At 48.0% G+C, this 18732-nt stretch overlaps 1 protein-coding gene across 7 annotated transcripts in view; it reads right to left on the reverse strand.

The window, feature by feature from the left end:
• Window positions 1–18732, reverse strand: part of SIN3A (SIN3 transcription regulator family member A) — an 822316-nt gene that overhangs the window by 561923 nt on the left and 241661 nt on the right. For all 7 annotated transcript variants that reach the window (XM_085643842.1, XM_085643840.1, XM_085643838.1 and 4 more), the window contains 3 exons: window positions 4373–4661; window positions 3202–3450; window positions 2743–2895 (listed from right to left, as the gene is read on the reverse strand). In XM_085643842.1, coding sequence (XP_085499968.1) covers window positions 2743–2895; window positions 3202–3450; window positions 4373–4661 — 691 coding nt within the window. The remainder of the gene's footprint in view (window positions 1–2742; window positions 2896–3201; window positions 3451–4372; window positions 4662–18732) is intronic.

Consider the following 18732-nt stretch of genomic DNA (forward strand, 5'->3'; position numbering starts at 1 on the left):
TTTCAAATGTTGGAAGATGTATTGAACACATCTCTCTCACTTGGTCTCCAAATATGAAGGGGTGTACATAAGTCAAACTGTGCTACTCTAATACAGCTATGCATGAGATTGAATCGAGCTTCAAAAACAGGTGGTTTATAGTAAGTATGGTGAAAGAGACTCAATTTTGGCAGCATACAAAAAGTTACGTTTCGTAGCTGAGTCGAACAATCCATAAAAAGTCCAAGTGTTTTCTTTTTCTGCAAGTAAGAATAAAAAGTCATGTTTTCTTTTTAGACGAGCTGCGTATGGAGCTATATTAAAAACGGATGTGATACTGCACCAACGAGACAAACGGAAAAAAACAGTAGAGAAACGCTGTTTCATTTAACATGTCACTTAAAAGCTTTTCTTAATGTCACAAAAAAAATGCTAATCGTTTCTCTGCATCAGTTAATGTAAAATCAGACAACTTTGCAGAAATACTGCCAATAAGTCTACCTGAGCCATATCCTCTTTCAATAATATTTACTTAAGTTTTGAATGCAACACAGCAGAAAAGGAGTGCGTGCATCGTAACAAAGGCAGCTGAATTTGTGTCGGTGTGAGTCATTTGGCGCTGGACTACATGCAGTGAAATATTATACGTTTATATAGGTCAAGTAAAACCAATACCAAATGAAAGCATTACAGTTAAGCGACTCAAAGATGCGACATGAAAGCAAGACTACAAATCATAGTATACAACGTGCTATTGGGCAATATGATAATAACTCTGGTTGATTGTAACATTATGTTTTGGGGACTCGGGCCATGTTGTAATCATTTACGGTCATTAAAAGTTCTAACTGGAATTACCAAAGAAAAATCAATTGTTGCCCCAAAAAACAAGTGCATATTCCAAGAACCTCGATTTACAACTGAGCCAAGGCACTTCAGCCAGGAAGAGCAGCACGCATGACAGGGACAATATAACCAAAACAAAAGCATGTCAGTTTATAAGAGCTCCCTTTACATTCTTTCGGTGTCGAGTGACATTTACATCTTGGTCGCGGCAATCACACGTGTGGCGCAAAGGTCTGTCCTACTAAGAAGGAAAGAGTCGGGGGCGTGCTCAGTATCGTTGACTTAAGAACACAGCTGAACGACAAAAATATTAAAAGACGCAGGTTGTGTCACTTCCTCCGGAAGATGAATGGATAGTTATTAGAATCGAATAGTTGATTTAATTATTTTTTACATAATGACATGTAATGTTTCGTTCGTGACAGACAATAGTTTGCTTGCTCTGCGACTGCAGAAACAAAACATCAAGATTATGACTGAAAGCATGCACTCCCCATAACCCCTCCCCTTTCAACTACATAACAAATTCTAGAAAACAAACAGATCCATGCCTTAACTCGGCTGCACCGTTATATCAAAGGTCGTCAGATTATCGCCTGCCAAAGGGCCATGAATCTGTCAGTTTTCTCATAACAAGAAGTACACAGTACACATATATTGTGTGCTTAAAATGCACGTATCGAAAAGGAAGTCACGGCTCTTGTTAAAATGAAACGACCTCAACTTTCATAAGTTGCAGTCTGAGACAAACATCCTCTTCTTAGATGCAGACACAAAAAGCACGCCTGTGCATACAAGGGGGCTAAGAAGGGAGGAGTAGCTGCACTGTGGGATCTGAGAACGTGCTGGCAGAGGTCCCGGACTAAAACAAGTGCAGCAGCAAAGCGATGTCAGGAATGCAGCTGGCATCCGGCCACGCTGCTGCTCGCTCCCGAGCTCCCTAGGGGAGTTAACATTTGAAGAGAAGGCGGGACATGCACCCACCTTTGGCCAATTGTGTGCTGCCTTCTTCAATCTACAATCCTTGGCCTTGTGGTTAGTGTACAGGCAGAAGATATCAACACAACGTCTTTTCTTAGAGCAGGTGGCACAGGCTCTAAAAAGACACTTCTTGTCCGACATCAGGAATGTAGATTAAGAAAGCCAAATAAGTAGAATAGTGAAGAAAAGGTTTGTAAAACCTCGCAAAAGAGTAAAAAAGGAAAAAACTAAGCAGAGCTCAGTGGAGTCTCCCTAGCACAATGTGCGGTAGAAAATCTGAAGGTCTGAGGTTCTAGAGGGTAGGGTGTTCTGATTGGCTAAGCCTACATTTGGTCTCTTTTACAAAACAATATGGATATGTTACAAAACTGAAATGGACCTAGGCCTGTTTTTCTAGTTTATGCTAACTTTGCATTGCTGTTTTGATATACCGGGGACTCCCATCTCGACGACGGGAATGATTCAAGCATGTGAATCTATGTAAGTTCCAATACTATAGTAAACCCTGTGTACATTTTTATTTATCAGGAATGAGAAGGACATGCTTACTGCGTGATAAAAATACCCTTTAAAGGTCAAAGAACTGTAAAAGAGGAAGGCATAAAAGCAATTCAGAAGCTAATGCAGTTTTGCACCCTTAGCACCACTAAAAGATTTGGAGAAAAAAACAACTCTTACACCTACATGAAGCTTTTCAACCGCAAAGTATAAAACTGGGGAAAATGAACACTGGAAATGAACAGCCAAATAATATGATAACCAACGAACTAAGGATAAAGTTTAGTTTGCACTCTTAGAAAACAGAACCCAGAGTAACAGACTGCATATTTTCAACTTCTCTATACCTCATGAAAACTACAAAACTTTGTTATGGCTCCCCACAGACATCTAGAAAGTTAAGGGTCTGCAGTAGTCCCAAGGATTCACAACACTCACTACTGAGCTATTCGCATCTGGCAGGAACTGTCCAAACTCCGAGAGCAGGTCCTCTTGATTCTTGAAAAGTCTGGCCACTTGTGCATACACCTCCTGCTCAGTTAAGGCCGGTGTGTAGTTCCCACCTGCTTCCTTGGCATTCCGCTGCTCTTTCTGATTCCGAAAAAGGGGGATAAAAAGACACAAAATGTTACAAAGAATGTGTAAGCTTAAATACGAGAGATATACACAATGGTAGATGCTGTATCCCTCTGCATAGGCCCTTTAATGCTATAGTTTTCTAACTGATGTCCAGGGCTACAGAACTTTCAATAATCTCACAAGACATGAGGGATCGAAGAGGAGTACAAAACATTCTGAGATAAAACTACTTCAAAGCTCAATGATGACAAGACAAAGCTCCCATCAAGTCGCTTCTCCACCCTCCTCTTGCTCATTCCATCCAGAATCACCACTCACCTGGTAAGTGTGCAGGATTTCCAGGAAGGCTTTGTAAATATCTGGTTGCCCCTGAAAGCGGTTTTTGATTTTGTTTACATAGTTGATGGCGTGGTTGAACTCCACAGGCTGGTTGTTCTGCAGGGATGGCGTGTTCCCGTGGGAAGCAGGCACAGGTGTGTGTGGCTGCACAGGGGAGCGTGGTGAGGGAAAAGGCAGGGCTGGAGGGGTCTGCTGGCTGGTTGGAGTATGTGCCTGAGATGGCGAAGGCTGGGGAGAAAAGGAACAATCTTCTATTTAATCACCTTCACAAATAACACAGATTCAGGTCTTCGCTTTATTGAAATTCAAGAAGGTGACAACCAATCACAAAGCAGAGTAACTCAGCATGAATAGGGAGCTGCGTTACCAAGAGGAAATTCACTTATGGCAGCACCACCCAAACCCTATCTACTAAGTTTAAATGCCAGGTTTAAAAAGTTATAGCCCGACACACTGCTTTACTATCAGCATGATTAGTTTACTTCATAATGCTACTGCTAAATAGACTGAGGAAGTAAAACTGGTGCAGTTATTGTGTAGTATTTTGTTGTTGGAATGTGACTAAATGTGTCTTTTATAAAGCAGAACCAAACATCTTAGCCTTTGATCCATCTCAATGCAACTGCCTACCCTAATCGCTGGTAAAACTGGCACATCTCTTTGCATCCAAGTGAGATATTGGTAATCTCAATTAGCAGGCTTTATACCCCCACCAGTAAGACTGCTCTAGATCCTTCCTTTTTCAGTATGGAACAAAATCTATTTTATTAAGTTGATGCAACACACAGACCATGGTACACCGACCTGGCACCATAGCAAGAGACCAACCCCAAACCCACCATCAATATTCTTGTTCCTACAATTCTTACCTAGTTAACTCACACCTGCTTACCAATTAGGAGGCTCTGCCCATCCCCATCTCTTTCAATTAGATATCCCCAATAAGCTGGACTTCGTCTTTCTCCAACTCGTCATCTACCCTAGACACATCAATGTGAGCTGGACCTAGTTCACTGTTTTAAGAAATCTTTCTTCCCCTCTGGCAAAAAGCCCCTAGTTGTTCTTAAAGACAGCTCTTCTTCGTATTGTGCTCGGTAATCTAGCGTTAGTTCTGCCTTCCAACCATCAAAATGAATGTTACTCTCCTCACCTTGCTGACTTTGGCAGGAAGCGGCTGTGGTGCTGCCTGAGATGGGGTTGGTGTAGATTGTGCAGAGGGCTGTGGTGGTAGTGGTGGTGGTGGTGGTGGAGGAGCTTGAGGCTGAATGCCATGCGTGGAAATCTGGTGGACCTGCCCTGGAGTGGTCACGTTTACCAAGTCGTTGGTCTGCACCTCAATTTTGTAGCCAGGTGGTAAGAAGGTGTTAAAGCCCATGATGAGATCTGGATGGCCCTTGAAAAGCTGAGACACTCTGCTAATCACTCCAGGTGTGTCAATGCTGAGATGTTTAAAACAAATGAGAGAATAAAAAAAGGTTTTCTGATTTACTGCCACACAAGGAAAACAATGTCAAGTATACACTAGTCATATGCTTTTTATACATCTCTTAAAGGAAGAAGTGGAATTGGAGAGCACAAAACCAAGTAAGCAAGGATACACCAAGTGAATGTATAAAGAAATGAGATATGCGTTTCAACAGCAGTCAAGAAATGGGTACACTGGATGGCTTGATGGGTCTCATCAAGTATTGAATATGCTACTTACCAGTATGCATCTGTTCTTGGCATGTAGGGCTGCTGACATTCATATCTGTGCATAGATCGCCGCCTAGTGTTGGGTCCGGATGTTTGCACGTTGTTGTCCTGGAAGAGTCTTCGAAGTATCCTTGGATAGGTGACTCCTCCCATGGACTACAGTGCGCATGGGCATCCTCTCCATCCTCAGATTGTTTTTCGCCATTGTGGCAGTGATGGAGTAGATACAGAAAGTGATGACCATGCTTGCAATAATTCTGAGAGCTGCAGCTGCGACAGGCGCCGGGGAGGAGGGAGGGCGATATGAATGTCAGCAGCCCTACATGCCAAGAACAGATGCATACTGGTAAGTAGCATATTCAGTTCGAGGCATGTGGGCTGCTGAATTCATATCTGTGCATAGAATACATAGCAGTGCCCTCTATTGGCGGCGGCTACCCGTGCCAGCTGCAGCGGTCTGAAAAAGTGTTTTGAGAACAGCCTGTCCTACAGCTGCCTGCTGTTTTGACTGCACATCTACGCAATAGTGTTTTGTAAATGTGTGTGTAGTGGACCATGTGGCTGCTCTGCATATATCATGCAGGGGAATATTTCCTAGGAAGGCCATGGAAGCCCCCAACTTGCGTGTTGAGTGGGCTCGTGGTGGAATAGTTAATGTGCGTTTTGCCTTTTGATAACAGATTTGAATACACTTAACTATCCATCTGGCTATCCCTGCTTTGGAGATGGCGTTACCTTTGTGGTGTGGGGCAAAGGCAACGAATAGTTGTTTTGTCTTCCTGAAGGGTTTAGTCCTGTCGATGTAGTACATGAGGGCCCTCCGTACATCTAGTGTATGTAATGCCCGCTCTGCAACAGTTTGTGGGTTTTGGAAGAAAACGGGCAGTTCAATAGTCTGGTTCATGTGGAACTGCGATATTACTTTGGGCATGAATTTGGGGTTGGTACGTAGTACGACCCTGTTGGCGTGAACCTGAATAAATGGCTCTTGAACGGTTAGTGCCTGGAGTTCACTAACTCTTCTTAGGGAAGTGATCGCTACCAGGAAGGCTACTTTCCAGGTAAGGAATTGAATCTCGCATGAGTGTAGAGGTTCAAAGGGTGGACCCATCAGGCGTGTGAGGACCAAGTTGAGGTTCCACATTGGAGCCGGTGGGTGACTAGGTGGAATGACTCGTTTGAGTCCTTCCAAGAATGCTTTGATGGCAGGCACTCTGAATAGAGAGAGGTGCTGCCTGGTTTGCAGATAGGCTGATATTGCGGTCAAATGGACACGTATAGAGGTGTACGCCAGATTGCATCGGTATAGGTGTAAGAGGTAACATATGATGTCGTGGATGGATGCGTCCAGCGGGTTAATGTCATTATTACCGCAATAAATGACGAACCTTTTCCATTTGGCTGCATAGCAAGCTCTTGTAGTGGGTCTCCTGGCCTCCTTGATGATGTCCATGCAGTCAGGTGGCAGATTGAGATAGCCAAACTCTAGGACTTCAGGAGCCAGATCGCCAGGTTCAGCTGTTGCGGATCTGGGTGCTGAACCTCTCCATGGTTCTGCGTCAAATGCGCGGGTTTGATCCGCAGCCTTTGATGCGGTACCACGGAAAGTTCGAGGAAGGTGGTGTACCACGGCTGGCGTGCCCACGTGGGAGCAACTAGGACGAGTGTCAGGGAGTGTTGTCGGAGTTTGCGAGCCACCAGCGGTATCAACGGTGCTGGGGGAAAAGCGTACGCAAATCTGCCGGACCAGTTCATCCATATCGCATTGCCCTGCGACTGCGGATGTGGGAATCTGGCGGCGAAGCTTTGGCATTTTGCGTTTTCGCTTGTCGCGAATAGGTCTATCTCTGGGTGACCCCACTGCTGGAAGTACGGTTGGAGTACTGATGGGTGTAACTCCCACTCGTGCATCTGGTGGCTGTGTCTGCTGAGCAGATCCGCCATCTGGTTGTCCTTGCCGGGGAGGTGTTCTGCCATGAGGAACATGTTCCTCTGAATGGCCCACTTCCACATGCTCTGAGCCAGATGAGACAACTGTGGAGAGTGTGTCCCTCCCTGTTTCTGTATGTAGTACATTGCGGTCATGTTGTCCGTCCGGATCAACACGACCTTGTTGCACAGATGTACTTTGAAAGCCTTCATGGCCAGGAAGATTGCCATCAGTTCCAGAAGGTTGATGTGCATCTTCTTCTGTTGTGTCGTCCATAGTCCCTGCACTGTGTAGTGTAGTACATGAGCTCCCCATCCCTGGAGAGACGCGTCCGCTGTCAGTACTATTTGTGGAACAGGCTCTTGGAACGGTCGCCCCTTGCAAAGGTTTTGTGGATTCCACCAATGCAGAGAGTTGTATGCCCGACCGCTCACCAACACTAGGTCTTTCAACTGTCCTTGAGCCTGATTCCACTGACGTGCTAGGCACTCCTGAAGTGGGCGCATATGTAATCTCGCGTGCGGGACTATGAAGATGCAGGAGGCCATCATGCCTATCAACTGCATAAACACTCGCGCTGGAAGCGAGTGATTGTGTTTGAACTTGGAGATCAGCAGTTGTATGCTGTTGATCCTCACTAAACTTGGCTGAGCTGAGGCCGCCAGAGTGTCTATAGTCGCGCCCAGGTACTGTTGTACGTGTGCGGGCTGGAGATGGGACTTTGGGTAATTTAGTGAGAATCCCAGACTGTGAAGAAGGTGAATGGTGCGGGACATATGGCTTGCACATTGCTGGGCCGACTTCGCTTGAACGAGCCAGTCGTCTAGGTAGGGGTAGACGTGTATATGCTGCCTCCGTAAGTGTGCTGCCACCGTAGCTAGGCACTTCGTGAAAACCCTGGGCGCTGTTGTCACGCCGAAGGGAAGGACTTTGAACTGATAGTGCTGCCCCTGAACAGTAAACCTGAGGTATTTTTTGTGTGAGGGGTGGATGGGTATGTGGAAGTACGCATCCTTGAGGTCCAGTGATGCTAGGAAGTCTCCCTGCTTGAGAAGCGGAAGGACTTGCTGTAGAGTGAGCATGTGAAAGTGCTCTGAAAGAATGTACTGGTTCAGGGGTCTCAGGTCTAATATAGGCCTGAGCGACCCGTCCTTTTTTGGAATTAAGAAGTAGAGGGAGTAAACCCCCGTGCCCTGCTCGTGGATGGGTACGAGCTCGATAGCGCCTTTTAGAAGCATACTTTCTACCTCTTGCTGTAAGAGCGTTAAGTGCTCTGAGGACATAGGACGGTTTCTTGGTGGTATTGTGGGTGGAGTGGAAGTTAACTCCAGACAGTAACCGTGTTTTATAATATCTTTGACCCACCTGTCCGTGGTGATGGAGTTCCACGTGGACAGGAACCGTTGTAGCCTTCCCCCGACAGGTGTTATGTGGTCGGGAGGAAGGGAGAGGGCGTCACTGCTTGTTCTTGGGGGAGGACCTGGTGTTGCCGTAGCCACGTCCTCTGCCCTTGGTACTGGAGCCACGATAGCCACCTCGGGTGTTCTTATCGTAGGTGGTCTGCGTATTACCCTTGTTATATGTTTGTTGTGACCCCTGTCCTCTACCTGCCCCCTTGTTTCCGGGGCGACGAAAGGAGCCGCTCCGAAAGGACTGAGTTTGTAGGGCGCCCATGGACTTTGCAGTGTCCGTGTCCTTTTTTATCTTCTCGAGGGTGGTGTCAACCTCAGGTCCGAACAAAAAGTCGGGGTTGACGGGCTGATTAAGTATATTGTTTTGTACCTCAGGCTTGAATCCTGAGATACGTAGCCAGGCGTGACGTCGTAGGATGACGCTAGTGTTGATGGCCCTGGCAGCCGTGTCTGCAGCGTCTAGTGCACATTTAATGGCAGCATTTGTGAGTAGCTGTCCCTCTCTGATAAGGATTTCTGCACCTTCTTTGTAGGGGTCAGGGAGGTGCTGAAGAAGTTGCTCCAGTGTGTCATAGTGCGCTCTATCGTAGCGAGCGAGGAGCGCTTGAGTGTTAGCTATGCGCCATATGTTTGCAGCTTGTGCGGCAACTCGCTTGCCGGAGGTCTCTAGCACCTTGGACTCTTTGTCCGGGGGAGGAGCGTCACCCGTTGTCTGCGAGTGTGCCCTCTTGCGGGCATTCGCCACAACGATGGAGTCGAGTGGTAATTGGCCTCTGATGTAAGTAGGATCCCCAGGTGCTGATCTGTATTTTTTATCGATCCTGGGGTTTATCACTCGTGCCCTGGTGGGTTCCTTGAAAATGTCAGTGGCTGGCTTGAGGACCCCCTTCAACATTGGCAGAGTCTTTACATGTCTTTCTGAGGATGCAAAGGTGTCCATTAGAAAGTCATCTTCGATGATATCAGAGTGAAGCTGTACATCATGGTTGTTTGCCGCACGTTCAATCAGAGCGTTGAACGCCGCAGTATCCTCTGTGGGTGATGTTTTTGGCCCATATAGTTGTGTGTCCTGTGCATCAAGAGGTGCACTGGGGTCTGCAGGGTCGCCCCAAGTTTGGTCAGGGTCCTGCTGGTCATCAGGGTCCGTGTCCACATGGTAGGGGACTTGTTCATCCAAGTAGTCCCCCAACGCATCCGTGTCGGAGCGTGTGGGGGAGGCCCGGTGTGGATCCTGGTAGGGTGAATAGAAGGGTTCATACAGGAGAGGTTCTGAGTCCACAGGCAGCTTCCTCTTTAGCGGGATCCTGAAAGGCTCCAATGGCGGTTCCGAAGTTATCCTTCGGCCGTGGAGAATCATCCTGCCAGTGTCGGCGTCGATGACGTGTGACGGAGACGGCTCGACAGGTGTAACCGCAGTTTTGGTGACCTGTGTCCTGAGTTGAAACGCCTTCGGGATTGTGGGTGGAGGCAAGCCGAAGGTAATGCTGGTCGGCACCGACGAAACCGCCGGAGCCGAACCGGAACCCGACGGGTCCTGGAGGGCGTCCTTGGATCTGCAGCCTGGCATCGCGCCAGGCCGTACTCGGGGCGCCTTAGAGGTCGTGGCCCCCGCCAGGGTCGTCGAGGCGGCTGCAGATATCTTCTGCGCCCGTGGCGCATCGAGTCGAGGTGCGGAGATCACCGTCGACGTCTTCGACACGTGAGGTTTTGGTGTCGTCGAGGGAGTGCTGCGAGGCGTAGCAGGCGGGACGGCCCTCGGTGTCGGTGGCGTCGACGCCGGTAACCGGGCAGGTTTGTCGGCGCCGATGACCTTCTTCCGTTTGTCGACTCCCATGTCGCCCGTCTCGAGTTCGGCACCGAATTCTCTCTTGGTGCGGTCGGTGCCGACCCGGTGCGCTGGCGTCGAAGGTGTTGAAGGCCTCGATCCGACTAGCGCCACTTTCAGTTTCGGTTTCGTAGGAACCTGAGCAGCTTTCGGTTTCGGTTTCGTGGAAGGGAAACCAGCTGGCTTAAGCGGTAATGGCTGCCGCTGAACGTCCGAGGCCGGGCCCGAGGGCGGGGCCGAAGGACTGCGTGATAGGTCTCGGGTAAGGCCCGAAGGCGATCCCTCGACCGGAGCCATAGTCTGTGGCGCTGGTGAAATTTCGGTCTGAACAGGTAGGCCTTGTTCATCATCGGAGCTACTCTCTTCGGCTCCTAAGGCCTCCTCGTCGTCTCCTACCTCGGTGTCGTCTTCACCTCTGTGGAAGAGTGACTCGTCGGCCTCGTCCGATCCGGGTTCGTGTTCGTGTTCGGAAACGGGACTGGAGGGTAAGACTTCTACTTCTTCGACGTCGTCAGCCTCGTCGAAGATGTCAGCTGGGGCCGGTGCCGCGTGCTGCGCTTCGAGCCTCGCCGCTCGACGATTCCGCAGAGTCTTCTTTGAACGGAACCGGGCACAGGCCATACATGTCGATTCGTCGTGGTCCGGCGAAAGGCATTTGTTGCACACCGGATGGACGTCGATGTGTGGGTACTTCGCATTGCATACCGGACACCTTTTGAATGGCGTCCTGGATTCCATCGTCGAAGTAGAGTCGATGGACAGGCAAATGCGAACAAAGTCGGTGCTGAAAGTTAGTAAACTAACAAAAAGTATCGAAACCCGATCGATAAACAGTACCGACGCGAACTAAAGGCCTTGTGGCCTCGACAAAAGTTTTTCCTAACTTGAGCTAAGATAGCACATCCGAACCCAATGGCGGAAAAAAACAATCTGAGGATGGAGAGGATGCCCATGCGCACTGTAGTCCATGGGAGGAGTCACCTATCCAAGGATACTTCGAAGACTCTTCCAGGACAACAACGTGCAAACATCCGGACCCAACACTAGGCGGCGATCTATGCACAGATATGAATTCAGCAGCCCACATGCCTCGAACTTAAGTCTGTGTTTTGGTTACTTTTTAGCCATTCTGTCTCCTTAAAGAGAAGACATCAGGAAGCTTCCCTAATCCCTTAATTTACCAAAGTTAATCTAGCACTTAAGAAACAGTCACAAAAGCCATGTTCCTTACCAGAAATATGGCCACACAAGAGAATAATGAAGTTGCCTTTAGAGTAAGCCTGTCACTTGCCAGATCTTTTTGATTTAAAAAAAATAAAAAAATAGAGCCAAACAATGTGTTTCCTAACAGGTGCTGACAGGACAGCAGGAGGAAAATGACAGGAAAGAACCTCGAGACTAAAGGCAACAATCACTTTCAAGAGAATTTTATTCTATTTTCGAAACCTGGGACTTTTCCATTTTCAGCCTGTGGGACGATTCCACAGCAAATGAGAACGGCAAGGGAGGAGTATAAGAGCACAAGATCATTTTTCATCCCTTTGTGAGAAAACATGCAGACCACGGTGTTGATGGAATGCTTGTGGGGTAGCTGCCCGACAGAGATATACCACCGGCATGCAGAGGTACTGCTCAAGATTTTCCAGATTCAGTCTAATGCCTGGGGAATATTATAGGGTGAGGAATCTGCAGTTCAAAGTCTCAATCAGAAAGACTGGTCAAAAAATGACAGAGATAACTCTCCGGATCCACGCTGTTGGTTCAGAATAAAAGGAACTGACGTCAGCACGCTGGGGTGGTGCGCATATAGGCACTGCAACGTCACTTTCAATGCAGAGCCGAACCATGCCACCTACAGAATGCAGAGGCACTGCTCAAGTTTTCCAGATCCAGTCTGACACCTGGGGAATATTCTAAGGTAAAGTCTCTTTCAGAAATAGTTTGCAGTTTTTTTTGTGTTTTTAAAAAAAAGAAAATTCATGATCAGAGTGTTCCTTTGAGCAAAATATCAAGTATACATCACTTCCTATGATGATTGGTTGTTCAGATCACCTTATTTGAGAAATTCTGTTTACAGGCTCTAATAGTTTAGCTAATTTGATGAGGCACGATTCATGGGCTCAACAAATAGTAGCAACAATTCCCATAAATTCTATGAGGATTATGGAGGGTGTTAACATGTCATCCAATTAACTTTCGCTAGAGCCTACATAAATTGTACTCCACAGTAAAATGTAAATCTCAAGACTTGGGAAGAATATAGTCTTTCAAAGCTCAAACTAATTTATAGGTTTGAAGGTCATTATTACACTGAGACTTTATTGCAGTGGTTTTTAACCTTTTGACTTCTGTGGACCCCTCTGAATCATTAAGAAATAGGGGGGAAAGCAATTTTTATGATTTTATCCTCAAAACAGACGTGAAAATACAGAAACTACACAAATTATTACATATAGTCTGTAGTCTTGAGTCTTCAGGGAAAAAACCCTCATTTCAGAGGCGGTGTGAGGGTTCGATGTGTATCAAGAAAATTCTTGCAGCTGCAAAACTTCTCCCAACAGGCAAGTTACCATTTCGTTCAGCAGTGCAAATGTTTTCTGGATTCACGTGCTTTGCATCAATGGTGGTGGTGTTTTTACCTCTTAGAAGGCTAGGTTGACTTTTTTGTATTTGCAAACAGATGTTCAATACTCTTGTTCCACCAGTGCCTCCTTGTTTTACTTGGATATCCACACAATAATGTCTTGTGAAGGTGTGTACGGAACACCACGTGGGTGCCATACAGATGTCATTTGTGGGAACATTCGCTATGAATGCCAGCTTTGCAACTTTCTTGAAAACTGTGCTCTTTATTTTTGACCAAGCGCCACTCCACTGTCTCCTAACTTGTCTGCATTTTTGCAGAAGTCGTCTTGGTGACTGGTGAGCCATTGATTGCTTTGGGGGAGGGGGGAGATGAGAAGGAATATGCTACTTACCAGTATGCATCTGTTCTTGGCATGTAGAGCTGCAGATTTACACACTTTTGCATAGATCACCATCTGGTGTTGGGCCCGGATGTTTGCAGTTTGTTTTTCCTCTTGGAAAGTCTTTGGAAGTCACGAGGTCGGTGACTCCTCCCTTGGTTCGTATTGCGCATGGGCTTCGGCTCCATCCTCAGATTGTTTTTTGCCAACAGGGAAAGATGGAGCGTAGTAATAACAGTGAAGAAACCCATGTATGTTACATCTAAAATAAGATAGACTGGAACAGATACAGGTAGCCGGGGAGGCGAGTGGGCGTGTGTAGATCTGCAGCTCTACATGCCAAGAACAGATGCATACTGGTAAGTAGCATATTCCGTTCGAGGCATATGAGCTGCAGATTACGCACTTTTGCATAGACTATATAGCAGTTCCCAACCTTAGCGGCGACCACCGGTATCTGTTGCAGTGGTTTGAAATAGTGTTTTTAGTACAGCCTGGCCCACACTAGCTTGTTGCTTGGTTTGCACATCTACACAGTAATGTTTAGTGAAAGTGTGCGGTGTTGACCATGTAGCTGCTTTGCAGATATCATCTAATGGGATGTTCCCTAGAAAAGCCATAGAAGCCCCCATCTTTCTTGTAGAGTGGACTTTAGGGGGAACAGATAGCGTGCATTTTGCTTTGTGGTAGCAAATCTGTATGCATTTTACAATCCACCTAGCTATCCCTGATTTAGAGATGGGGTTGCCTTTATGAGGTGGAGAGAAAGAGACAAACAGTTGTTTTGTCTTCCTGAAAGGTTGTGTTCTCTGGATATAGTAAAGCAAGGCCCTTTTAACATCCAGTGTGTGTAGAGCCCTTTCTGCAACCGTTTGAGGTTGCGATAAAAAACAGGTAATTCTACCGATTGGTTTAGATGAAAGGGTGAGATTACTTTGGGTAGGAATTTTGGGTTGGTACGTAGGACAACCTTGTTCGGGTGCATTTAGAGAAAAGGTTCTTGTATAGTAAGTGCTTGTATTTCACTGACCCTTCTAAGGGAGGTGATAGCTACAAGGAAAGCTGTTTTCCATGTGAGGAATTGCAGTTCGCATTTATGCAAGGGTTCAAAAGGCGGACCCATTAGCCTTGTGAGCACTATATTTAAGTTCCACACAGGTGAGGGTGGCACTCTGGGGGATATTATTCGTTTTAGGCCTTCCATGAAGGCTTTAATGGCAGGCACTCAGAAAAGTGATAGGTGCTGTCTGTTTTGTAGGTAAGCGGCAATTGCTGCGAGGTGTAGCCGAATGGATGTATATGCTAGGTTACATCTTTGTAGATGTAGTAAGTAGCATATGATGTGCTGTATGGATGCATCTAGAGGGTTGATTGTGTTGTTATGGCAATAAACAACTAATCTTTTCCACTTGGCAGCGTAGCAGGCTCTAGTGGTAGGACGTCTAGCTTCTCTGATAACATTCATACAGTCGAGGGGAAGGTTAAGGTATCCGAATTCTAGGATCTCAGGAGCCAGATCGCAAGGTTGAGCTGAGCTGGGTCCGGGTGTCTGATCTCTCCATGGTTCTGGGTTAGGAGGCATGGTGAGAGGTGTAATTTTTGGTGTGGCACTACTGAGAGTTCCAGCAGCGTGGTGTACCACGGTTGTCTGGCCCATGTTGGAGTTACTAGAATGAGTGTGAGGGAGTGCTGTTGTAGCTTTCGCACCACTAATGGAATTAGTGGGAGAGGTGGAAAGGCGTATGCAAATTTGCCTGACCAGTTCATCCATATTGCATTGCCTTTGGACAATGGGTGTGGGTATCTGGCGGCGAAGCTTGGGCATTTTTTGTTTTCGTGGGTGGCGAATAGGTCTATCTGTGGATACCCCCACATCTGAAAGAACGGGCGGAGAACCTGCGGGTGAAGTTCCCACTCGTGGATCTGTTGCGTCTGTCTGCTGAGCAGATCTGCCATGGTGTTTTGGACTCCTGGGACGTGCTGGGCCAGGAGAAAGATTTTGTGTGGGATTGCCCATCTCCATATGCTCTGTGCTAGTTGAGAGAGTTGTGGAGAGTGTGTGCTGCCTTGGTTCTGGATGTAGTACATGGCAGTCATGTTGTCTGTGCGGATAAGGACTGCTTTGCCTAAAATCTGTGTGTGAAAGGCTTTTAGGGCTAGAAAGATTGCCAGTAACTCCAGATGATTGATGTGGAGTAACTTTTGTTGCGGCGTCCATGTGCTCTGCACTGTGAGGTGTAGTAGATGAGCTCCCCAGCCGGAGAGCGATGCGTCTGTTGTCAGGATTATTTGTGGAACCGGGTCCATGAACGGTCGACCTCTGACAAGATTTGTGGTGTTCCACCACTGCAGAGAGCGATGGGTGCAACCGTCTACCAACACCAGATCTGTCAGTTGCCCCTGGGCCTGGTTCCATTGGCGCGCTAAGCACTCTTGGAGTGGACACATCTGGAGTCTTGCATGAGGTACTATGAAAATGCAAAAGGCCATCATCCCTATCAGTTGCATAAACACTCTTGCTGGGAGGGACTGTTGAAGTATGAATTTTTGATGCAAAACCTGAATGCCTGCGATCCTTGCCGGATTGGGGTAGGCAATGGCTTTTGAGGTGTCTATAGTGGCACCGAGGTATTGCTTTATGTGGGATGGTGTTAGCTGAGACTTTTGGTGGTTCACCGTGAAGCCTAGTTGGTGAAGTAGCTGGATTGTAGTGGCGGTGTGGTGTACACATTGGTCGTAGGACGCGGCTTTTATGAGCCAGTCGTCCAGATACGGGAAGATGTGAATGTGCTGTCTTCTGAGGTGTGCCGCCACTACCGCTAGGCACTTGGTAAATACCCGTGGTGCTGTTGTGACCCCGAATGGGAGCACCTTGAACTGGTAGTGTTGCCCGTCCACTACGAATCTGAGGTACTTTCTGTGGGCATGGTATACCGGAATGTGAAAGTACGCGTCTTTCAAGTCCAGTGTGGTGAGAAAGTCGTTCTGGGAGAGGAGCGGAAGTACCTGCTGAAGCGTTACCATGTGAAAATGGTCCGAATGTATGTATGTGTTTAGAGGTCGGAGATCTAAGATAGGTCGCAGAGTCTTGTCTCTTTTTGGTATCAGAAAATATAGGGAGTAGACCCCTACATTTTGCTGATCGTGGGGGACCTGTTCTATTGCGTGTTTTTGTAGGAGGGAGATTACCTCCTCTTTTAGTAACGTGGAATGTTCATGTGACATTGGGCGTTGCCTGGGTGGAATGTTGGGGGGGGTAGATGTGAGTTCTAGGCAGTACCCTGAACGAATAATTTAGGTCACCCACTTGTCTGATGTGATGGACTCCCAGATGTGAAGGGAATTTTGTAGTCTGCCCCCGACCGGAGTGGGTTGGTCTGGTGGGAGCAGGGGAAAGTCATTGGGTAGGCGGTGTGGCAGAGCGGGCGGTATTTGTTTTGCCTCTGCCTTTGTTATTTCCTCTATAGCTGCCTCTTTGATAACCTTTTGTGAAGGTGGACTGAGGAGGGGATTTGTAGGACGTGGACGCGCTGTCTGATGAGAAGCCTCTGCCTGTGCCCCGAAAGGAAGAGCGGCGAAAGGAGCGCCTAGGAGGGTGTGACTGTAGGGCTCCTATAGATTTCGCCGTATCGGTGTCTTTTTTCATCTTCTCGAGGGCCTCATCTATCTTTGGACCGAATAAATGTTCCTTATCGAACGGATGGTTTAATATGGAGGCTTGTACCTCGGGTTTAAAGCCTGAAACTCTCAGCCAAGCGGGTCGACGGAGTAGGACACTGGTGTTAATGGCCCTGGAGGCTGTGTCTGCTGCGTCTAAGGCACAGCATATAGAGATATTAGTTATGGTCTTACCCTCTTGGATTAATTCATTGGCCCTATTTTTATATTTTTGTGGGAGATGGTGCATGATGGTTTCAGGTTCATCATAATGCGCTCTGTCGTATCTGGCCAATAGCGCTTGAGTGTTGGCGATACGCCATATATTAGCTGCCTGTGACACAGTGCGTTTTCTTGACGCATCCAGGAGCTTTGATTCTTTGTCAGGTGGTGGTGCTTCGCCTGACGCCTGGGAATTTGATCTCTTTCTTGCGGTGGCTACCACTAGGGAATCCAGTGGCGCTGGCCCTTTGATGTAGGCAGGATCTGTAGGGGCAGCTTTATACTTTTTTTCTATGCGTGGGTTTAGGACCCTAGCCCTGACTGGGTCTTTAAAAACCTTGGGCGCATGCTTTATTACCCCTTTGAGCATAGGTAGTATAGCAGTAGACCTATGCGCAGTATCAAAGGTGTCTACGAGGAAATCTTCCTCTACTGGGTCAGTGTGTAGCTCTACCCCGTGATAATGTGCCGCCCTCTGAAGTAGGTGGTGAAAACCTAGTGAGTCTTCTGGTGGAGATGGCCTGGATGGATAGAGGTCATCTTGTGGGACATCTGGAATGTCTGGATTATTATAATCATCCCAGGGGTCTGGGGATCCTGTAGGGGGGGGGGTCTTGTGGCACATCTGCTGGGTCATAGTATGGGTCCCCCTGATCATCATGGTCTGGAGACAGGGTCGGAGAGCGATGAGGCAGGGGTGGAGAAGGTGGAGGGGGCGGAGGTGGAGAGGGTGGAGGAGGCAGGGAAGGCACTCTGAAAGGGGAGGTAGCACAGTCCTTCCTCTTTGGAGGTGGAGCTGGTTTGTCAAATGTCTCTTTTTAGAAGACAGTGCCAAATGTCCAGTTTTTGGATCCTTGGTAAGTGTCTTCTGCAAAGGATCCAGTGTAAAAAGTTCTTGCGACACTGGATGTTCGGTCGGCGCCGACGTTTTCGGGGCCGACGGCTTCTTAGGCTTGTCTGTGCCGTGCTTTTTGGGAACCTCTGATTTTTTGTTCGGTGCCGAGACAGGCTTCGGCGCGGGAGTGTCGGTGCCGAGGGCCTTATGATGTTTGGTCGGCACCGAGAGGCTGGGTTTGGACACCGAGGGTTATGGTGTGGAGCTCGGTGTCGAGGTAGAGGCCGGTTTTTTCTTCGGTGCCGAAGGGTGTTTTTTCGGCACCGCTGGCAGGCTGGCTCGAGCCCGAGCCGCCGGAAGGCTTACTTGGCTTCGTCACCAGGCCCGAAGGTGGGGTGTTCGAAGCAGTGTCTTTAGTCTTGTCTAGGCCCGAAGGCGTGACCAAAGCCTTTTTGGGTGTCGGCGCGGGTGTGGGAGGGGGTATTTTACTCACGACCCTCTGCGCCGGGGTGATGTCCTCCACATCCGAGTCGTCGGCTTCAGAAGCACTGATGAGGTCCTCTTCGGTGTGCTGGTGTCCCGGAGCTTCGACGTCGTCCCCGAAGAGGTCGACTGGAACGGAGGTCGAGGAGTGCGCCATTTTTCGTCTGGTCCTTCGATCTTGAATAGTCTTTTTAGATCTAAAAGACTTGCAGGCGGGACAGTCTCGAGCCTCGTGTGCATGGGAGAGGCAGAGGTTGCACACCTCATGAAGATCGGTGTGGGGGAATTTGGACCCACATCGAGGGCACTTCTTGAATGGAGTTCTTTCCATCAGCCGGGACCAGAGCCTGGATAGGCCCGAAGGCCGCCGTCGATGACTGGAATCGAAGGTGCGTCGAAGAAGAAGGTGATTGAGGAGATCAGTATCTAAAACAATACCGCGGAGAGCGAGGAAACCGCTTCGATCGTTGAACTGGAATGTTTGG

This window comes from Triturus cristatus, chromosome 3_1, assembly GCF_964204655.1.
Source record: "Triturus cristatus chromosome 3_1, aTriCri1.1, whole genome shotgun sequence".
Taxonomy (NCBI): domain Eukaryota; kingdom Metazoa; phylum Chordata; class Amphibia; order Caudata; family Salamandridae; genus Triturus; species Triturus cristatus.